The sequence below is a fragment of the Netta rufina genome (assembly GCF_964035555.1).
Source record: "Netta rufina genome assembly, chromosome: 11".
Taxonomy (NCBI): Eukaryota; Metazoa; Chordata; class Aves; order Anseriformes; family Anatidae; genus Netta; species Netta rufina.
This window is the reverse complement of record NC_140134.1, coordinates 4,312,590-4,328,580: the sequence shown is the minus strand read 5'-3', so window position 1 is coordinate 4,328,580 and position 15,991 is coordinate 4,312,590. Positions and strand designations below refer to the sequence as shown.

Here is a 15,991-nt window from a genome sequence, read left to right as displayed (position 1 = left end):
ACTAGAAAATTATTAAAATACTAACGATGATATTTTTTGATCTATTAGGTTGTCTTACTGAAGGAGGGTGGCCAGTGTTTTTAAGTGACTGAAAGGGAAATGAAGGGAATTACAAGCATATTACAATGTGCCAGTCTGGAAGGAAGAATATAGAGAATAGGCTCGTTAGGTGTGACAGGATTTTTTGTTTACAGGGAAGGGAGAACGAGCTTGGCTTTCATAAAAGGAAGCTACGTCTCACAGATAAAACTACCCAGCAACATAGGAAAATGAGTGATCTGATTAATACAGGACACTTAAATTCTCAAAATATTTGCCGAGAACCCTTAGTAGAAGTTCTGAAAAATAGTCTCAAGGCGTAAGTGTAGAAAATGCTTCCTCACTGGTAACAGGTAATTGAAAGATAAGAAACAGAAGTGAGAATTAAATTGTCAGCTCTGAAATTACAAAAAAATAAAAATTATGGTAGTGAGCAACTAGACAGAGTGGATGATTTGAAAATCAGTGTTGATAAATGCCGAGTAATGCACACAGGGAAAATAGCTAATGATGCATGCACAGTAATGGTCTCCCATACTGGTCAGGAAGTATTTTATGTCGTGGTGAATGACTCCCTGAAAATGTCAACTCAAGTCTTCTTGACAGCTTAAAGGCAAATCGAATGTTCATTTTTGTTAGGAAAGGAATAAAGGAAAAAAATTAAAAACACTGTTATGGAGTTGAACAAATCTACGTATGATATACAAGTTTCAGGTCATCCTCTTTCAGAAAGCATGTCTAGCTACTAGAAAAATACAGGTCACAAGATTGGTGTAAGTTTTCTGTGAGGAGACTAAGACCAACAGCTTTTCAGCTTGGAGGAGGGAGGGGAGAAATGATGTAAAGGGTGTTTAGTAAAGTTATAGTTCAGGGGAGGTGAACATTAACAGGGAATTTACTCTCGTATCGTAAATATATTCTCTGAGTTGCTTTTGCAAGAAGTTATGGGTATCGAAAAAGAAACGGATTTCAAGTGAAGGAAGGTCCATCAAAATATATTGCTTTCTTGATATAGAAAATGTCCCTGATGAACTACTTGAACCTGGAGGATATATTGGGGGAAGTACTACTCTTACATGCTGCTCTTATTTCCTTTAGCATCTGTTCTTGGCCATTGCTAGGGAGAGGATACAAGGCTACGTAACATTAATCAGACTCCTGGGTTCTTTGGTGCCGCCCAGCCCTTGCAGACGCCTAGGATCAAATGGTAGAAATGCTCTTTAAAGTTCTCGCATCAGCCTGGGCTGAGAGTTTTCTTCTGTGTTCCAACACGTTTTTTTTTCCTTGTGTTCTGTAAGTGAATGAATTTCACAGACTGAGCAAGCAAGTGAAGCTGACTGGCATTTTCAAGCGAGTCAGTAGCTTACAACTTGCCTTTTACCCTTGTCTGAAGGGGACTGCCCTGCATTTCTGCTAAGTGTCTGTTTCAAATGAACTTTCTTCCTTGCTCCTTGTGACGAACAGAACGCACTGCTTTGGGAATGCAGCCAGCAAAATGTTTGTAGCTCATTTCAGTGCTATTTTATGGATCCGTAATCGTCCACATTTTAAGAGATCACTCGCTCTTGTTGCATTGTGGCAGTTCAAGGTAAACTGCAAGTCTGCAGATGGATGCAATTATCATTTAAGACCCAGGGCTGCTTTGGGCTGTATTGACTGGAGCACAAGCAAACAGAATTTAAGGAGGACATCAGCAAGTTCCTGGCTGAAATGATATTCAAGCTTTAACTGGAGTCATTGAGGATAAGGCATATTAAAATGCAAATGGGACACTATGGCAACTCAAGCAGAGGAATGTGAGAGGAAGCAGAACTGAGTTCTCCTAGACCTGCATGGCTTCTCTGGCAGCCTGATTTTCGTGGCATAAGGGAGAAGGCTGCATTCAGTAACATGAAAGCACGGCGTCCCAGAGAGGTTTCCAGAACTTAGAACAGTGCTTACTGTTTTTTTTTAGTTTCTGCCTTAGCTATTTGTTGTGTTTGCTGTTGTTCCAAATTAAACTTACTAGGAATAATAATAACAAATACTTAAATAGAAAGAATATATCCTAAGTGGGTAACATCTGCAAATTATAGGCCTCTGAAAACTATCTCATGTGGGAAGTGTCAAGTAGCTTTCATAAGAACTGTTGAGCTGATCTGAAGTAAATTGTTACACTGCTCTTGTTGTAGAAATGATTGCAGGTGGGTTGTTTGTGTCATAGAGGTTGAGGCATCCAAGGTCAGTTTGGGCAGGACAGTTCAGGCCTGATGGGATTTATTAATTTGAGCATAGCACAGCTTAAGACAAACAGTAAATGCTGCTGTTGCCAGGTCATCTGAGGACTATGTTTAGGGGTTGGCAGCAGTAGATTTAGGCTTGGGAGAGGCCCCCCCCCCAATTTTATTTTGTTTTATTATGTTTCTTGCGCTGAATAACAAAAAGTGTACTGTGTGTATTAAGTGTACGAGTGTATTTATTAGCCAGTGTGATTAACATCTGTGACATTTGAAATAAGAAACAGATCAAACCAGGAAGAAAATCACACGTGCATTTAAATGTTTGATAGGTTTTTACAGTTTTAAGTGTTTTAACCTTTATGTTGTTAATTAGTGCAGGTAAAAGTGCACCTGTAATTGTCACTACAAGTGTTTTTCTCAACCTTTAATTGAAGTCATAAGGCTTGGCACAGAATCTCCCACAAATAGATGCAAAAGTTTTATGTTTTTTATACTATTATAAAGTTGACTTGATATGAGAAGCAGCTTGTCAAAGTAGTAACTTATCAAATATTTTTGGTACTGTTTTCTGATTTTTTTTAATGCTTATTTAAAGCGTTAGCTGCTTGAATACAGAAGGGCAAATTTGGATTTGCTCTTGACAGTTATAAACTGTAATATTCCTGCTTTTCTATATAGTAGCTTATTTGGCACATCTTTCCATAAAACCAACTCAAATTCCTGATGAATAAAACACACCCTTCACTAGGTTTTGACTTGTTCTTTGTTTATGTTGTGCTTAAGTATGCTTCAGTTATATTAGACATGAAATTATCTTCCTGTGACCCATGTGAAAATGAGTTCTCATACACCAAAAAACCACCCAAACCTATCTTGAATTACTTTGTTAATTCAAGCCCAGGTTCTTCAAGTAGCAAACGCTGAACGGAGTAGTATGAATGGTGTGTCAAAATACCTGTAGGCTAAATAGGAACTTTCAAGGAATCTACCTATAGAGTACTTGTGCTGTATAAGAAGTATAAACTATAAATGGAGAAACATGATATTTTTGCTCTGGTCTTTGTGGAGCAGGAATTCTCTGAAAATATCTTTAAAGGCGAGGGAGAATTAGTGAAAATAACTCATGTCATTTCTAAATGCTGTCTGTTAAACAGATGGTAAAACTGCTGAGGCATGTTATGCTGACACCTTTCTCTGGAAGCAGCCAGTGGGGCTGAAGGTCCTGCAGAAACACACGTTGTGTAATAACCATCTATCTAACACTAGCTGTTATCTCTTCTTTGAAAATGCCAGTGGGTTCTTATACCTCAGTAACTGGCAACTTGTATTTGATCATAAAGGCCAGTTAAAAAGAGATGCCTGCATTTTGTGGAGAAAAAAAATCTCTCCTCACCATCTACCTCTGCCCCATAAAAATACAGGTACAGATGTCTATTTTCCTGTGATGAGTTGTATGTTGTACAAAAAAAAAAAAAAAGCTCAATTCTGTTTATTTAGAGTTCAAGATAGCTAAATAATACAGTCAGGGCAGGCAGCATGAAAAGAAAAATACTTGAAGTTGCTAGTGTAGCTTGGGGAAGTTTGTTTTTATTTTCAGTGTTTTTTCATTCTCATCAAGCTTGTAACTAACATTGATGTTTGAGTGTTTAAGCAAGAAGAATGTTGGTTTTATAAGGGATCTATTGAGCTCTTGTTTTCTTAAGCAGCGATAGTCTGGATCACTGTTTGTTTTTTCAGTTTGAATTGACACTTTATATTCTGTATAATAAAAGCTGTGTATTTTCTCCTTTTCCCATACAGCTGTAGATTTGTGTGTGAAGACCAACATGTACAACTAGTTGTCTGTTTGCTCAGGAAAAGAGTGGGAATATGCTTCATGCACTAATACCAAGAAAAACGTAATCACAAAAGTTGGTAGAGAAAATGTTATTTCAACACCATGGTCTTGTACAAAAGCTGTTTCACATGGCACTGTGATGAATCCAACAATTAAGAAAGGCATGAAATTCGGATAACTGCTCAAACCTGATAAATCATGGTCATGTTCTAAGTATTGCTCTTTAATGTGTGACTCAGTACGATGACACTGGGACACTCAGATAATCACGTCTGGTAGCAGTTTAAAATCTGTATCCAATTTATGATAGGAAAAAAATCCAGCATCTTAAGTGCTAAGGCTTATTAGGGGTGTGTGTGTGTGTGTATATTTATAAAATAGATAGGAATGAATTTTGGACTTCAGGTGTGTCTGGATTACTTTTTCAGTGCTTTTACTCTGTGAGCACTCACTTTGGCATTGCATTAGAGTTCTTCAAATGTATTGTATATAGCAGCTGTCTGTCCTTGCATGTTTTTAATAACTTTCTATAGACTAAACCACTGAATCAGTAAAATGAAAGGCCTCTTTGTTAATGTAATATATCATTAATAGAGGTTTATGCACTTACGGTTTGGCAAGCGGAAAGTTTGAGTTCTCTGGCTGTCAAGAAGTTAAAAGTTGACAAGAACAACTGGCCCACTTGTCTTTCCTAAAGAAACTGGGATGCCTGCTCTCACGAAACAGATCCAAACAGTTTCAACTCCATTGACATTTAATTGTTAATGTGTGTGATGTCTGTTTCAAAGCTTCTTTGGCACTTCTTTGAAGGCAGTTAGTCAGCGAGGCACTCTGCTTCAGAGCATTCCTGCTATCTGATCTATGCATTAGTAGTTTGGAGGTCAACAAAAATCTCCGCTGGAGGATTTTACTCGCTGGCTGGAGGAGAAAGTACTGTTAAAGGTTGGTTATCGAGGCTAGCTCTACTAAAAATAGCAGGAGAGACAGCAGAATAATAAAGTGAATAGCAGGAGCCTGTACTAAAATAATGCTGGTAACAAACACAATGTTCTGCGGTTTTCTAAAATGCAGCAGACTTTTGTCCCACATTCCAGTAATTTATTTGAGCGGCTTGTTCCACTTGAGGATTGCCAAGAACTTTACAAATACTAAGTCTTTTAACGTGTCTAAGGTATGTGCTGTGCCATTTTAAAAAGAAACTCATAGGCAGAAATGATAGCTATATTTTTCCAGAAGCTTGTGGTCTGTAATAATACAGAAAATTTTCCTTTACTCGGTCAGGGAAGCTTCAGACTCCTCTGGTATGAAAACCTGTTGTAGCTTTCTATACCCAACCCGTTTGTGAACTGAAAAGCAATTTACTTCTGCTTTGTGTTTGGTTGTTCTCCCTCCTCTCCCTCCCATCTGAATATGAGACGTATATAACCTTAAGTTAAATTTATAGCACGTATCTGTAGATTTCTGGCATGCGAGATATGTATGATAAGCTCTGCAGTCCAGTTGCATATTGTGCTTTATGGGAGGTATAAAAATTAAGGCTTTAAGTTAGTATTGTCAAGTAACTCATACAGGTATGAGGCACTGTTTCTACTCATACACGTACAATTTAAAGATGAAATGGGTAAACCTGGGACAACAGACCTAAAGAAAAGAGGTACTAGAAGGATTAAGGGAGAAACACCTATATTCTTTAAAGCCAGATGTTCAAATGGAGAATGCAGTCAATGAGACAAAAAGATTGGGTAGAATTGGATGGGAGTTTGTGTCTTGAAACTTAAAAATACAGTCATGCTTGCAAAAAGGTGAAATGCACAGCTTTGTCCTGAGGCAAAGGGAATAGATTTCAATGAGATGCGGAAACTGGGGATGGAAAGTTATGGAAGAAGACCATCAAAATCCTTGGGTGATGAGTTAGAATAAAAGCTTATGGTACAGCAACAAATTTAGGAGGAAGGTCTGTAAATAATTGTATTGTTCTGTGAGAAATGCTTAGTTGTTTAAGTATAAAACAAGACAGTTATTTTACTTGAAATAGCTAGTGGAAGTGCCTTTACATTTTGCCCTTTAAAATGATGTTTCTGTTAAAGATGCTGAGGATCTCAGTCCTGACTCTGAACAACTCTTCTTCTGTTTCATTAGCACTACTCCATATGATCTAAATAAACAAATAAAATCCAAGTCCCTACCCCCAGCTTTGTCAAACTTCATTTATTTTGAGAAAGACAGAACTGTCCAAGGCTCTGAGAGTTGGTTCAATCAGAGTTTGTTCTACACAGAAAAAGTGTTCTTGTCTATGCTTCAAGAGTGTCTTGAAATTCTTAAAAAAAACATTGCTATATTATCAGGGGGTTGAAACAGTATTTTTAAATATTTCACAACTTTAAGGTTTTTGTGCTTTTTCCTTGTGTTTTATTTTCCCTAGACTCGAGATGATTTTCTTGGACAAGTGGATATTCCTCTTTATCAGTTACCGGTTTGTATTTATTTATTTATTTATTCATTCATTTTTGTTTTAAGACTGTGAAAAAGTGATTTTGTAAACAATTGTTTTAGTTATCTAAGAAAGTAAACCTTACTCATGATATAAGTGCTTGAATTCTCTTGTTCTGGCTGTGTTTACAGCTGATATTTATCAAAAAGTTTACCTTGTATTTAGATAAGGATTTCTGCTGCTATGAGAGTTAAAAATGCTTTTGTTTTTTTCAAGAATAAAAATGAAAAGTTTTAAACTGTCTAAAAGCCAAGAAGAGATTATAATTAGTACAACATTTCTTAAAATATTTTGTTTAAAGTACTTTTCTTGCTTAAAATTTTAAGCAAAATTACTTCTAATACTCCTTATTCCCATAAACAAATACACAAGAGGGTAAGTGGGAAATAGAGCTTGTTACAGTTTTTTGTTGTTGTTGTTTGTTTGTTTTTGCATTCCTTTTGCAAAGCACATTGTTAATTTGCAAGGAAGATCACCAAGAACTCCAAAATAAGTAAGACTTTTCATTTTCTTTTGAGGTTTCAAAACATTAGAGTAGTAGCAGTTTTATCAGCAGCTGATGTAAAGACAGGATAACAACTCTAGTGCAAAAAAAAACAAACAAAAAAAACTTTCCAAGAGCAATTTTCTCCTTTTGTTCTAGTAAGAGCCGTGTTAGGAGTAGTAAAAGATCTGTCCTGCTACCTGCTGTAACTGGGGTGGGAGATCGCACAAACTGCTCTCCCTCAGGGCAGGTAGTTTGGAGAGACTAATGATAATGCCCCTCTGCACAGGACTGTCTGCTTTCTTCTTTCCCTTCCCACTAAGAAGCTGGACAGCAGTGTCACAGACTTCTGGGGATATCAGTGCATTATCTTTTTTAAGCAAAAACTAATTTACAGAGTCTCGCTTAAATATTTTCATGTCTGTTTTCTTACCTTCCTTAAAAGTCAACTTCTCCCTGTCTACTCTTTGTTTCCGTCTTCCTGGTTCTTAATTACTTGGTTTTGCTATCTAAATCTAATGTACTTTATTGGCCCAAGCATAAGGTGATTTTGTTTTACTTGAAACAGTCTTTCATTTACATAATAACTAAATATATCTTGGATAAATTAAATTATCGGATAAATGAAATTATCAGATAAATAATTATCAGTCTGTTATAAACTCATCATTGCACGTGGTTTTGATTCCCGTTTCATTTTCCTTGAGACTATGCAAACGCAACTGTTCATAACTCAAAAGAGCTGGTAGTCAGGGACATGTTAAAAGGATAACTCATTTCTATGGTAAGACAGTGAAGAGGTATTAATTTAATCTTTCCAAAACCAAACTCTATTAATCCAAGACTAATTAGTATTGAATCCAAGGCAACTCTTCTTTTTGACAAGTCATAGAAGTAATTACATAACTTAGATTTAGAAGACAATGTTTTTTCTTTTTTCTCATCTGATGTAGTTCCACAGTATTTTAGTGTGTTCTGTTCAGCAGTGGAAAAAAAGGACAGCTTAGTTCCATTTTAATTTCAGAGAAGTATTTATCTTAGTATTAATAATAGTTTACACTGAAGAAGTCTGTAATGCAAGGTGGCATTTTTCTGAGGTTCAATGTAATAGCTATTCAGTAAAAATTTAATAATGTTAAATTTCCATTTCGTAACATCTTTCATGATAAAGACACAGGCCTTTTCCAAATAAAATTCTAAAATCTCTAATGTAGTAATGGCTAACCTTAGATTCTGGAATATTTTGCCTCTTTCCAATCAAATATTGACACACATTAGACATTCTTTGAAAATACCATTATGAAATCAGTTCAGCCTTCAAGAATTCCTTAATCTAACATTTTTCCGTAAGTCCTACAAATATAGCAAGTGCAGTTTTTTCTCTTATTATTATTTTTCCTCTTATTATTTCCTCTTATTATAACTATTATTACTTTTTGAAATGGTTAAAATGTATTAACTAACAGGAGTCTAGAGTTATACCCCAGAATTCACAAACAGCTGAAATAACAAAATCCATTTTGATTCAAGAAAAGAGATTTCCAAATGTTCCTCAATACACAGTATTGTAAAAAAAAAAAAAAAAAAAAAAAAAAAAAAAAAAAAATTGTAAGAATTTTAGAACAGCAGCTAGGATATTAATATTTACATTAACCAGAAAAATAAATATATTTTTGGTTAATGGTCATTCATGCATATTTCTCTACGTTGACCTGGGACATGTATTTTTAAAATTGTCTGTTTACCACTGTGCTTGTTTCTGTTGAGCAACTTCACTTTCATGAATTAGAGCAGTGATGATCTCAGAGTGGATTAATCTGTGATTTTTTTTCATCAAAGTCCTGAAGCTTTTCATATCTCTTCTGTATTAAACATATGTGAAAATACCGAGGTAGGAAAAAAATTTATGGTGGATCTTTTAAATATGGAAACTGAGAAAGGATTTACCAATTTAAGGCTAAACAGTTATTTTATCTTGTGCTTTAGAAACTAAAAAATTCTAAATGCTTCAGTGGCTAGAAATATTGGAAGGTAATTTTTTCTTGAAGTGGGGATCTATCTTTATTCTGAAGACTAAAGCTGATGATTGCCAGAACTTTGACTGAACCAATACTTTAAATGTAAAAGCTTACACAGCCTTTAAGGAAGTCATTAAAAACTTCTGATAATTTTCCTAAACAAGTGTTTGATACAGATTTTTAAAAAAAAAAAAACTTCTCTTATTCCAGACAGAAAATCCAAGTATGGAGAGACCATATACATTTAGGGATTTTGTTCTTCATCCAAGAAGGTAAGTAAATACCACCTCAAAATTCTTAATTTCATATGTAAAAAATGCTATTGTATAAGTTCTTGTATGTACGTAAATATTGTCAAGGTTTTCATGCTTTCATTAATGAAATTTAAAAATCAATGGGGCAAGATATTTGTGATTCTACTAAAAGGCATTTGTTTAGATCCTCTTTGAACTTGAAATTGTTTCTTGCTTTCCTTTAAAAGATGTCTCTCTTTGCCTGTTTCACATACAGTTTCATGTGACCTTAAATAACAAAGCTCAAATTGAAAAGCTGCTCACTTTTAAGAATCCTGTGATTTGAATCAAGGAATTTTTAAATGATATGTAATGCTTCCATGTTAAGTGTTGCACACTTCATGTTTGTTTAAAAAAAATATATATTCTTAACCTTAAATCTGAGGAACTCATAGCAATCTTTGTTAGAAAAAAATATATAAAAAGCTTGTCAACATTTTTCAGATACTGCTTTCCAATTCAGAAATAAGATCAGAAGATACGGGAATCTGTAGATCTTTGTCAGGCACATTGTTAGCAGAAATAGTAATTCTAAAGTATTCTGCATTTTTTGATTTTAGATTGAATGTATTTTGAAGCTTTGAAAATTTGGTACCATTACAGAACTTGAAGAAAAACTATATAAAGTCAACTTTGTGCTGAGAAGCTTCAGAATAATCCTCCAGCTGTGTTTTCTTTAGCTATTTTATTCCTAGGTAACAACTTCACAAGTGCACAGTAAGAACAGTTATTTTTCTTTCTCTCCTGCAGCCATAAGTCAAGAGTTAAAGGCCACCTTAGATTAAAAATGACTTACCTACCTAAAAGCAACGGATCTGAAGAAGAAACCACAGAACAGGCCGAAGAATTGGAGGTGGGAAAAGATGTATTTATTGCTGAGAAATCTAGCAAATGGTTGGTCTTCAGACAGTCAGAGTAGTTACCATAAAAATGAATGTTAGAAATCACTAAGCTGTAAACATTATTTTTATAAACAAACCAGTTAAATCCTATTGGTTGTATCTTGCTCTAAATCTGCATAAAATAGGTTTTTTGATGGCAGCTTTTCTAAATAAAGGAGTGGTTTGTCAGTGTATCTAAAAAGGAAAACACCTTAGACTTCTGATTTTGTTCTGATACTGTGTTGCCATATTTCCATGTAACCTTTCTTATTTTAGAATTAATGGCAATATCAATGCCCACTATTTTTACTGCTGTTTAACGTTCTTTTGTTTTAATTTAAGTGTAGCCAGCCAGACACTGACATCTTGCTTGTTTTAGAATTTCACCTTTCTCCCATTTATAGGCATACTTCTGATCTTAACTGTTTTACTTTGGAATCTCTAGTAAGAACATCCAGTTTAGATCAGTGGATCTCTTTTCAAGACCTTAAATTACTCTAATTAGCATAATCACTTCTGCTGTTACAAAGTATTATGCTCATCTGACTAGTATGTTGCAGCATGTGTATGAATCTATTTAAAAACAAAACAGTATTCCATGAATCCTGTTTATTTTCCTGAACTCCTAATGCTAATGTGTTTAAGGAATTTGATTTTTAAGAATATGACTTCTGCACACATCACCTGTTCTCTCATTTCTTGAGAAATATACACAATGAAACTAAGAGCCTAAGATATAGTAGGACTTCACCTTAAAAAAGTGCTGACTTAATAAATTGGAACACTTTTCAACTTTGTCAATATTAATTAAAAGTTGTTAATATTGTACCTCTTAGCCTGGGTGGATTATATTGGACCAACCGGATGCTGCTAACCAGCCACAACAGCAGCAGCAGGAATCTCCTCCACTGCCTTCAGGCTGGGAAGAAAGGCAAGACATCCTCGGCAGGACCTATTATGTCAATCATGAATTCAGGAGAACACAGTGGAAAAGACCAACTGCTCAGTAAGCCTTTTGTCCTGAAAATTCAAGCCTCATATTAATTTTTAGTCTACACTGAAAGCAAGGGGAACTGGAAAATATATAACTTGAAAATTAGTAGAGACCTTTTGACATTTTAATCTTCAAGCCGATGTGTAATGGTCATTGACTAGTGGTCAATTTAACTGCACAGCACCCTTCCTGCTCTCTGGAAGTTGATACTCAAATTGGAACTGGTCACAATTGTAAGACATAATCATAGTAATGGAAAGAACTTCTATTTTTTTCCCTCCAGATTTTGTCCCTTAGCATATGAATTACAAAAACAATACCTGAAATGCTATCTGGCTCTTTAGTTTTACTTACGCTTCCTATCAACATGAATACTTCTCTTTAAACAGATTACATTAATCTGTATAGCTCGTGACTGCTTCTCTTTTTTTCTTCCAAAATGACTATAATGTATGTTTTCGTTTTCGGAAGATGAAATGACTATTATGTATGCTGATACATATATATATGTGTGTGTGTGTGTTTATATATATATTATATATATATAATAATTTTTATTATATTATGATATATTGTTATAATTTTTATATATATATATATATAATAATTATTATATATATATTATAATATTTTTTTTCCAATAGGGACAATGTAGCTGTTGCAGATATGGGTAACATGCAGTTGGAAGCCCAGCATGCATTCACTCATCGGCGACAGATATCAGAGGATACTGAAAATCTAGACAACAGAGATTCCCCTGAGGTAAAAACAAATATTTCTGAATATTTCTGAAATGCAGGTAGGTTTTTAACTTTAGTCAAAAAACTTGCTTTAAATATCAGTAACTTATACCTACTCTTAAAAATGTTTTTGTTTTTTTTTTCCTCTGTTTTCTATTTAAAGAGCTGGGAAATTATAACTGAAGATGAGGCAACAATGTATAGCAATGAGAACCCTCAAATACCTCTCCCACAGAATAATTGTGATGTACAGACTCATCTTGCAGAAGAGTTGAATACCAGACTTACTACCTCTGGAAGTTCGGCTACTGGCCAGTCAACAGCCTACATGGTAAATTCGTTTTCTTGTTGTTCATATAGAAATGTTTAGAATATTTTACACAATACGTTACTACTGCTAGAAGTAGATGCATGAATACTGTGTATTAATTAATATATACTTAATTTTATCACAGATGTTGAGAAATTAAGAGTGATTTTACGATAGAAGCCCATTTAGGCAACCATTTTATTGTTTACCACTTCACTTATAGGGAATAGGAATTTCTGCCTGAAACTAAAACAGATTTGTCAGCTATTTTTCAGCTTCTAAATCTAGCTCTTATTCTAGTATTGTGCTGGGTTGATTACTGCTGAAAAGCACAGATAAAGAAAGCTGTGTATGATTATCTTGATATCTAGGGGAATAGTTCTGCACTGTTAACTTTTTCCCCTAGGACAAGTTTAAAAATAACTAATTTCTCATTATGAATATTGGAATGGAGTTTTATGACTGGGCTGAGTAAACCTGAGGACTACATAGCAGTGAAAAGGGGACCTCACTCTTACAGTTCTACAACCTTTGCTCCAACTGTGAAACCTGTCTGACCTCCTAGTGGGTCCATTCAGGTGGCTAAACCAGCAGAAAACACTTTTCCTCTCCAACTCTGTTTTTTTGCTGTTTTAGCAAGCTGGAACAGCACCCTAGGTTGTCTAATAAATGCTATACCAGCAAAGGCAAAGTAGCAGGAGGATACAGCAAGGAGCGAGACTTGTCTTTTTGGTGGCAGTAAGCAATTAAATAAGCTCAGCTGTCTTGTGAAACTTGAACCTCACAAACGGCCTTGTAAACTGATATATATAAATACATGACTTAAGAAAACCACTGTTCATTGAGGAAAGACTACAGAGGTGAAATCATCAGTTTTTGTGATGCTCACATTGCCATTCCTAGTATGAATTGAAGGTAATTTTTGTGTGTGTGTGTGAGATTGTGCAAAGGCGTCTCCAGTGTTTCTGGCAATAGCAAAATGAGAGCAACAAGACTTGATGTGTACTCAGAATCTTATGGAAAATATTACTTCAGCTTGCTTGGTGGGTAGCTTAAGCACAGGACGAAGCAGATGTTCAAGTTATTTGCAACAGCCAATTAGAACTGACAGTCTTGCATCCCCTCACCTCCACCACCTGCCCCACTCCCCAAAAAAGAAATTTGAAAACATGCCTTTTCTTTGATATATCCTAAAAGGGTACATTGATAGGGAATAAACCTTTAAGTAATTTTGGAACTTCTGGAGCAAGATGAAGTACAGTTGCAGATGAGATCTAAAAAACACCTCTAGGCAGAAAAGCATGTGCCTATGCAAACTACAGGAATTGAATCACCTTTCTTGGAAAGTGGGTATCTCAGACTCTCATATCTTACTATGGATTTAATCTGCTCTCTGTAAAGTTGTGTTGGCTCTCATGTATTGTAGGCTTTAGTCTACTACAAGATAATGCACTAAGTTCTATATTGTAAATTCAATTGGAGTAAAACTAGTTGCAAGTAACTAATGTTTTAAATGCCGAAATGGCTATTGTTTTCAGAAGTTTCACAAACCTTTTTAAAAAATTTTCTCTGAAGTTACAATAGACACTGTGAACTTAATATTTCTAGTTATGTTGTATTAGTTTACAAAATGTTAAATAGATGTTTCAAAACAAATCAGACACTTTGTTCGAGATGAAAACTATAACATTCTTAAGTGTGATATTCCTTGTTGACTGTTTGCTGTCATCCTTAAAGTTACAGTAACACCTCATGTCATTTCTCTCCCATACTTCAAGAACCATTCTGGCAGAAGAGGTAGTCTGCAAACATACCGAGTTGAAGAGCAACCTGCACATCCAGTGGTATGTCATTGTCCAAAAAACACAGGCTTGTGTAGCACAGAAGTTGGAGGATGTAAAACTTTTTTTTAGCTATGTATAACGTCCTTCTGGTAGCTGTCCTGTACAAATTGCAATTATGAGAGTCTAGCAGGATTGTAGTTCATTGGTAAAGCTTCCTTCTTCCAACTTCATGTTTTCAGTTTAACATTAGTTTAATGCATGAATTGAGCTTGCAGAAGGAAGTCATCCTCCCATGACATTTTGTTTTTAAAATTGCTTGCTTTATAATAAGAGCTGTACCGCCATTCTTCTATTACGTTTTCATGGTGACACTGCAAACTTGCAATGAGTTCATAGCCAGAAGTACTGGGCTGGATCAGCTATGCCTAAACCTCGAATCCTTTTACTCTTTTACTCCTTTTAGATAAGCAGCTTGAATTAAAAACAAATGAGTAAAATGATTCGGTCACTTCATACTTCAGTAAGGATTTCAGTACTTCTCTTCCATTTTATCCAATTGATAGTGAATCATGAGCCTACTGTTTTTTTGTTTTGTTTTGTTTTGTTTTTTGTTTAATTCGGTAGAGGAAAACCTTTTCATAGTCAGTTTCATAGTTTTCATAACCATTGTTCTTCTGTTATCATTACTATTTAGTTACTGCCTACTTCGTCTGGATTACCCCCAGGCTGGGAAGAAAGACAAGATGAAAAAGGGAGGTCATACTATATAGATCACAATTCTAGAACTACTACTTGGATAAAACCAGTTGTACAGGTACTTTCTGTATTCTAATTATTAATGTTTTCACTCATGCAACCTTTTAAACGCCTTACATAATAGAAGTAAGGTTTAGAGATCTCTTTGAAATAAAATATTTGAAAGGCATAAAATGATAAAGCACCACATAAAATATCTGAGAGAATGCAACTAGATCTAGGAATAGTAATACTTACAGCAAGTCACTCTACAGTTAATGTACCAGGAAAGCCTTCTGGAGTGTGGTAGCTGTTGGAGAAGCCTGGAAGACTTTATCTCTGGTCGCATTATCTGTAATTGTTAGTTAATGTTGTTGATAAACAAATCTGTGTACTGTCTGGCATTTGCTTTATGCAACTGCTTTCATGAGTCAAGAAATATTGGTACCTTAACAGAAAAAATACGTTGCTCCTAAATGGCTTATGTTTTTTTGTCTTTTATCCATAGATTGCTGTGGAAGCGAGTCAGTTGTCAACTGCACAAAGTACTTCTGTAGCAAGACAACCACAAGCAACATCAAGTGATTTACCACAACAGTCTCCTAATCAGCAGCCTGAAATGGAGCAAGGTTTTCTCCCTAAGGGCTGGGAAGTTCGACATGCACCCAATGGGAGACCATTCTTTATTGACCACAACACCAAAACTACAACATGGGTAATGGAAAATTATTTTCATGGACCAAAATTCTAGTTCCTTTCAGTTCAAAGTTTTGCTGCTTTCAGCAAGATTGTGTGGATTTCTTCAGTGTCAAGATTTCATTGCTGGCATCTTTTTTTATTTAAAAAACAAAACAAAACAAAAAAAACTACGAATGTGGATGTGACTTGTCAGCGAAGATGGTATTGTGAGGCTGACATCTCACATTCAGGCAAAATAGCTGTGCTGTCTCTGTTAAGGAGCATATGTGACAAAAATGCAAAGTCATTTAAAATACTTTTCCTGAGTAGAACATCATGAATTTTACAGACTGTATTATCACTTGAAAGTTTAGCTTGGAAGGAGGAAAACGTGTATGGGAATGAGTTTTGCAGATGCATCTCCTAAATGACATCTCTGTTATAGCAGTAGAACTGTGATAGCTTATATGCACTGTTCATAGAAATGG

The 15,991-nt window shown here is 35.1% G+C and overlaps 1 protein-coding gene across 2 annotated transcripts in view; it reads left to right on the top strand.

The window, feature by feature from the left end:
* Positions 1-15,991, top strand: part of NEDD4 (NEDD4 E3 ubiquitin protein ligase) — a gene marked incomplete at its 5' end in the record, with an annotated part of 54,458 nt that overhangs the window by 24,095 nt on the left and 14,372 nt on the right. For both annotated transcript variants that reach the window (XM_084293062.1, XM_084293061.1), the window contains 9 exons: positions 6,518-6,568; positions 9,299-9,360; positions 10,132-10,234; positions 11,099-11,268; positions 11,901-12,018; positions 12,160-12,327; positions 14,085-14,150; positions 14,785-14,904; positions 15,334-15,540. In XM_084293062.1, coding sequence (XP_084149188.1) covers positions 6,518-6,568; positions 9,299-9,360; positions 10,132-10,234; positions 11,099-11,268; positions 11,901-12,018; positions 12,160-12,327; positions 14,085-14,150; positions 14,785-14,904; positions 15,334-15,540 — 1,065 coding nt within the window. The remainder of the gene's footprint in view (positions 1-6,517; positions 6,569-9,298; positions 9,361-10,131; positions 10,235-11,098; positions 11,269-11,900; positions 12,019-12,159; positions 12,328-14,084; positions 14,151-14,784; positions 14,905-15,333; positions 15,541-15,991) is intronic.